At 31.1% G+C, this 7,137-nt stretch overlaps 1 protein-coding gene across 1 annotated transcript; it reads right to left on the bottom strand.

Annotated features, from left to right (window-relative positions):
* Positions 1–4,768: 4,768 nt before the first annotated feature.
* LOC145839138 (uncharacterized) lies at positions 4,769–5,968 on the bottom strand. Its single transcript, XM_082946747.1, has one exon. It carries the CDS (start codon positions 5,966–5,968, stop codon positions 4,769–4,771), a length of 1,200 nt encoding a protein of 399 aa, XP_082802873.1.
* Between the last annotated feature and the right edge of the window lie 1,169 nt (positions 5,969–7,137).

Raw genomic sequence — 7,137 nt, 5'->3', positions numbered from 1 at the left:
TTTTCAAAATATTGTACAGTTCTTCAGTTGTTTTACTTTACTTGAATAATTTGAAAGAAATAAAATACTGTTAATAGATATCGTTTTCAGTATTTTTATTATGTATATGCAAAAATATAGATAGTTTAAAGGTTTTATGATACTTTATCAAGACTCAGACTAGTAAGGATTTAAAAAAATACCCATTTTAGTTTGGAATTTTTTTTCTGAGCTTGAGCCCGGTTTTGATCAACAACCCTTTTTTACCTTGGAATTAATGTTTCATATTGTCTGTTTGTTATAACTTTGATATTTTAGGTAATCAACAAGTTTGCCACACAATCAGAATAATCCTGGATAGTTTAAAACTTTGAATATCTCAGTATGACACAGGATAACAGTATGACACAGGATAACATTTTTTTTGCAAATTATTGATTGTCCTTCAATTTTTTTTGCCTTTAACATCTTTTACTTACTGAATTATCCATAATTTTTATCAACTTCTTTTATTCAACTAAGCTAAACTAAAAATATAAAATATCAATAATTTCAAATTTTTACAGTAAGACATTAATTTACTGTATAATACCTATCTTAAATTATTTATTTAAGGTGTTTATTTGTATTTTTCATATAAATAAAAAGTTTTAAAAAGTTAAATCAGCACAATTTTTTTATGTTAAATATTTTTTTTTGATATTGGTTAAACTAGATTAGAAATTAGTAATGGCATTATTTTTTTGATAAACTATATTTTAACACACTCAAACTACTTTGGATAACTCTTATGCTATTTTAAAATTTTGAAAAACTTTGGCAAAGTAATTTTTTTTTAGTTATGCTGACACATTTTTGTTTGAACCTTAAATGAAAAAATCAGACTAGTTTGATTTTTCCTTTGAATCTTAGGCTATTTTTTCAACTGACTAATTTTTGAGTTAATTGGTATTTTATTCATTTAAGCTTTATTAATTTGTTATTAGTTTTGGCCAAACAAATATATATTTCATTATTTTAAATAGATTAAAGAATTTCAAAATTGTTTCATGGACAATCAGGATTTTTTTTACTTGAAAGAGTGACAAAATCTAAATTAAATTACTAAGCTCGGTTAAAAACCAAAAACATAATAGTTATATGTAACAAACTTATAGTAAAATTTGAAGTTTTTATTTGTACCAGAACAAAGTGACAAACATATACAACGCTGAACTTGGTAAAGTGCAAAAAGTCAATCTATGAAAGAAACTGCACCAGCTATACGGAGAGCAACAAGATATACTGTACATTATTTTAAATTTAGCTGTTTTTAACTCGTTTTTATTGTTGTCGTTTGTCTAATATCATGTATATGTAGTTAACTTTGAATAAAATATTTTAAAAATACTGTACTAGGGATTTTGCAGTGACTGCAGAGATGTGTTCAATTAATAAGTATTTCAGGCATAGCCGTATAATTAAACATCTTTGTGGAAATAAGGTACACTAAATAGAGAGGCTCATTACAATTAGTATCAAGCAATAAATTTCAGCACTAGTCATTAAAAGTTTTGCATGTAAATATAAACTGAGTTTTGTCTTTTTTAAATTGAAGTTAAAACTTTTTGGGTTCCATGAAGACATATCTCATTAAAAAAAACCTCAAGATTTTCGGGTGCACGACAAATTAAATTTGGACTATTCAAATTCTTGAAAGATATTCAACGGACCTTAACTTTAATAGTTGTGCATATTTTGAACAAATAATATCTATGTAGGTCTAATAAATTAAATATCTACAAGGTTTTCTTTTCCTTATGCAAAACTTTTTGAGATATGGATGAAATAAGCTTAAAAATAGTCATTTTTAGTAGTTAATGAATATATTAAATTAAATAACAACTTCGCAAAAAAAGACCTAAAGATATTAAAAAGACCTACAAACGTATTTTTTTTGTTTTCAAAACTACATATTTTTAAGATATAATCTCTTGATTATTTTTCAAAGAATTTGAATTGTCATTTAATCGGAATTTTGCCTTATCAGAACGCATTAGTAAAAGTGTTTACGTAGTTCCACCACTAGCGGCGCTTCTCAAAATAAGATCTCGGGGTGCACAAATTTAATTTTCTGCATTTTAGTGTACACAGATTTTGATCAGCGTGCCGACCACTGGTCTAATGTATTACCTTCTATAGATACGTTAATATTTTTCACTTCAACTGCACTTGAACACAGAAATCTCATTAATCTAAAATTATTTTTACGTAAATCATACACCAGAATTTGTGAGAACTTACGCGACCAGTGCCACAACCGCAAGTAGGAAACCTCTCAACAGAGAAATTTAATTGCCACAAAGTAAGTTAGTAAAACTTCACAACCGCAAAAAAATCATAGATCAAAAAACTTAAAGCCAAAATAGCTGTAGCTGCTCAAGCTGAGAAAAATTTCCTGACTTTTTACAAAAATTTTCCTGACTTTTCTAAATCAGTTTTAATTATATAAATTTTTCACTAAGTTTAATAAAATACTACCTAAACTATTTAATATAAAATCCTTAAATTAAAAATCAATTAAAAAAGAATATACTTAAGTAACTGTAAAAAAAGACATAAAAAGTAAACTATATACCTGTTGTATAAAATATTTCCTCTAATAATAGTATAAAATTTGTAACAAATAAATATACTCTTATTTACTTTAAAAACTTAAGTTACTCTACTAAAAATACAAATAATAAGTAAACTTAATCTTGGCATATACCTCTCTTATAACTTAATTTTAAACAACTTTGAAAAAATTATAAAGAGGTAAAGTATACACATTAACCTGTTACATAAAATACTAAACTAACTGTTTAGTTATAAAAAACTCAATTATTTTAACAAAAAACACTTTGATTCTAAAATTATGCTAGATAAACTTGTGTGTATATATCACAGTTTCACTATGGAAGTGCCCTTGCTTAAGATCATCAATACTAAAAGCTTACAAAATCTGCTTGTTCAAGTAGGGTACTTGTTCAATATGCTTATAGAAAATTTTTGCAGTTTTATAAAGAATATTTTACTAATTTATACCAGGTGAAGGCATTGGAAATAAAAGTAAATATTTTTGTAAATTTCTAAGAAAATTTTGGAATTTTTTTCTGACTTTAACAGACTTTTAATTAGTTTTTACCATTTGAAGGCTTTGGAAAACAAGGAATTTTGTAAATTAAAACTGACAAAATCTGACTTTTTTTAAAAATTTTTCAAATTTCCTGACTTTTTTTCAAAACCCCCCATTTTTTCCTGACTTTTGTCATTTTTTTTAATTTTTCCTGATTTCCTGACCGAGTGGCAACCCTGTGCTAGAGAAGCAAAACCCAAACACGCTGACACCATGCCGAGTTATGACGTCACAAATACTAAGCATAAAAATCTGCTTCGGTCGAAACAGCGAGCGAGATACCGCTACCGCCCAACAAACCATTCAAGTCAAGCCAAAAACACCCTCGTCCACTGTTAAAAATCGACAACAGTTCTTCTTTCAGCCCTCTAATTTTTCAATTCGACAAATCCACAGGAATTACCCTTGTCTACGAACAGAGTCACGAAAGCGACGTCAAAAACTGACGAAACTAAAACAAATGTTAAGCCCGATTGCGAGATCTTAGCAGAAAAACCCATTCCTTACCTAAAACGCAAAACGAATACGAATAACCAAAAACTTGTCTTTTAGCACAAGGTTTCCTTTGTGAAAAAACGTTTACATTGGTCTATCTTTTATACTCATAGTTGGCCATACAAAACTAAAAAACCTTTAAAAAGTAGCGTAGAGCCCATTTTTTAAGACAAACTACGAATTAGTTTGGTTCATATTTCATAGGTGGCCTTGCAAAATCGAAGAACATTTAAAAAGTAGCGTAGAGCCCATTTTAAAAACAAACAACGATTTTGTTTGGTACACTTACATAGATGGCCTTTAAAATCACTGTAATCTTTAGTAATAAAATAAACCACGGTGAAACTTCAGGTAAATTTGCAAACTCAATTTACCACTGCTGCAAGTTTAAATTAGGATTAAACTTATATTGTTATTAAAATAGCAAACTAAAAATTAAAACTTTACACATACCCTAGAATTACTAAATTAGTTCCTTTCGCCCCTTTACCTGAATGCGACTATACTAAAATAGACAATAATAAGAGCAATTGTATTTCCACAGTGGTAAACCCTGATATATAACAACTAATTAGTCATACTTGCTATATCCGAATAAAACAGGGTTGCCCAAAGGTGGCGTTAACCCCTTTTTGGGCGATTTTAGTAAGTCAGGGAACAAATAGAAAAGGGAGAAAAGGCGATTTTGAAACTTTGTTATCTTAGTATTTTTTTTCTTCTACGAATATCGGAATAACACATTTTAAAATTTTATAAAAATGTAACACAAAAGAGCAGCTTTGTTGCTGTTTTATTCAAAACCTGGTTTCAATGAGATAACCGACCTTTTTAAACAATCATACAACACTTCAACAATTAAAGTTCAAAAAGAAAATGTTTTATACCGTTATGTAGGCTGATTTAAAGAATACAGTTTAAATAATAAATTAAAATATTTTTGTAACTTGAATAATTTTTTGAAAAAATTAAGAAAAATGTAGACTGTTAACAAAACTTCAAAAGAAAATAAATTAATCTAGTTTCTAACGATTTAACCCTAATTGTATTAGCACCTAACAACCTGTTTCAAATACATAAACCAACATCATATTATTTACTCAAAACATCAATAATATGATTTCATGCTTAAAAAACATCCTAACTGTCATAGTCCAGAATCAAAAAAGATCCGCCTTTTGCACTCTCGTTCCTGCAAGCACTCAAAACAATCGTTTTTTCCTCCACACTCACACCCTTCACCCAAACAGTCGTGCCGAGGTGAAGGTGCTTTTGGTTGCATTGCACATCGACTTCTCTGACGCCGCACATAAACTTGTTTTCCATTTTTCCGTTCAAAGCAACTTGCTCAAACTCATTCGCGTCATTGTGGCGGTAAACTGTCAGGTTTTCGTAAAAAACCGTCGTACACACAGTCAAGTCACCTGAAAGGTACTTGCTCTCGAACAAGCTCGAACGACCGCTTTCCAACGCGTTTCTGACGTTGTCGTCTCTGGGCGTCAACCTCGGAATGATCTTGACGGCGTCCGCTCTCGACTCGCACTTTGAGAGCATTTTTATCTTGCCAAACGTCGCATCGTCGCCGGTGTACATGAGGTAGGTCGTCTTGAAGCGCATCATCACGTTCAAAATTCCCCTCACCTCCTCCCGTCCGCTCGAGTCGCACCTCCACCTGATCACCAGCGCTCCGGCCCCGACGTCCGGGTCTTCGGCCTGCCTGCGCCTGTGCAGACTTTTGAGGTGGTCGAGAATGCCAACGAACTCTTCCTCGTGTTCCGTCTTGTCCCCGCCGCCGCAACGGAGCGTATCGCATTTTGGAATTTCAAAGAGAAGGTCCAGGGGCTTTCCCGAGGTGAAGTTTTTGTACGAAATGGTGCCCGCGGGCGCCAGCGTGTTGTCGGAAACGTCGAGGTCCATAAAGGTCGGGCACTGCTCGTTTGCTATGCACATGTTGAGCACGCTCTGACAAAACTTGGTTCTGTCCGAGTTTCTGGGCCCAAACACCAGCACGCACGGCCCTTCGGCGCCAGAAACGCGGGCCGCGTGGCTCAAGTTAGCGATAACGGTGGAGTAGCCCTTCACGAGCTTGTACGTTTCCAACCGGTGCTTCTCAATCAAGCACTTGTCCCTGCTTGCTACCGTCAACGCAAACCCGGTCATCGTCTCGACGCTGAAACTGCGCGGTCCGCTCACGCTGTGCGTTGTGTCGGTGGCGAGCGGGCACCCGTTCACCTCTGCCCAGCCATGCGTGACGACAAAAGTCACGTGACCGCCGGCTTCCACGCAAAAGTTGATTTGGTGAAACGGCTGAACTGTGAAGGCTTCTGCTTCAGATGACATTTAGTGCTTACACAAGAAAGTCTGTTAAAAAACATTTGATTAGTTGCACTTGTGCTGGGTTTTTTGAAATAAAAATTTGCTAATCCTTCATTGAAAGTATGATTTAATTTTAGATAAAATAAACATAATTTCTTCATAAATAAATTATTTGTTAGAAAATTTATGTCATTAAGTTTAAACAAAATTAAGTTACAATGGGTAAAGCTACTGCAGCATTTGATTAACAAAAATTTTGTGCAGTTTTTAAAAACTGGAAATCATGCTGTTTGAAACATTAATAAAAGCACTAAACTTATATAATTTGGAAAAAAACAATCAAGCTTTGATCTCAAAAATTATTTATTTAAGCATAGCAGCTATTAAAAGATATTAAAATAAGAACAATTATAAATCTAAATACGTGTTTCCATTTCTACAGCACGAAATGTCTGAGAATAAAAGTTTTTTTGTTTGTTAAGCAAAACATTTCTGATTTGTCAATTAAAAAACTTAAACAAACTCATAAAGTATGACCAAATTTGATTTAAGTGACAACAAATAAAACAGTAAAAAAATGTCTAACTCATATGATACGAATATAAATACTAAGTAATTGAGAAACTATTTGTTAAATAGATTAAGCAAAAGCAATGAAAATTATACTGTATTTAAGTAAATAAATTTATGATACTCTATAAGTTTTGACTTATCATTTACTGATATATATCACTAGATAACTAAACAAATCAAGTACAAAAAATGACTTTTATATACAAATAAGAAGTTTTGGGAAAAAATTGGTTTAAAAAAAATTTGATAGTAAAGATGGATGTGTCAAAATATTACAAACTATTGTTTTCAAAAAAAAATAAACACAAAATTATTTTCTTCTTTAAACATATGTAAAAGAAATAATACGTTTGTGATGTAAAAATTAAACTTTATGCACTCATTATACTAAAAATACAAAAGATATATATGATCAGTTTGTACATAAACATTTTAAAAAAATATTTTTAAAAGCTTTATAGTTTAATCTTTAAAAAATTAAATATTTTAAATATTTAAAAGTACAATGGGCTTGAAAAGTTTTGAATTTTTTTGAAAAATAAAATAAATATATATTTAAATCATTTAGATTTTTAAAGTTCTAATCATACTTATAACTAATCAAGTTTTCAGAACACTAG

Source organism: Thalia democratica, chromosome 6, assembly GCF_965202585.1.
Source record: "Thalia democratica chromosome 6, ktThaDemo2.hap1.1, whole genome shotgun sequence".
NCBI lineage: Eukaryota > Metazoa > Chordata > Thaliacea > Salpida > Salpidae > Thalia > Thalia democratica.
The sequence above is the reverse complement of the archived record's forward strand: the minus strand, read 5'-3'. Positions and strand labels throughout refer to the sequence as shown.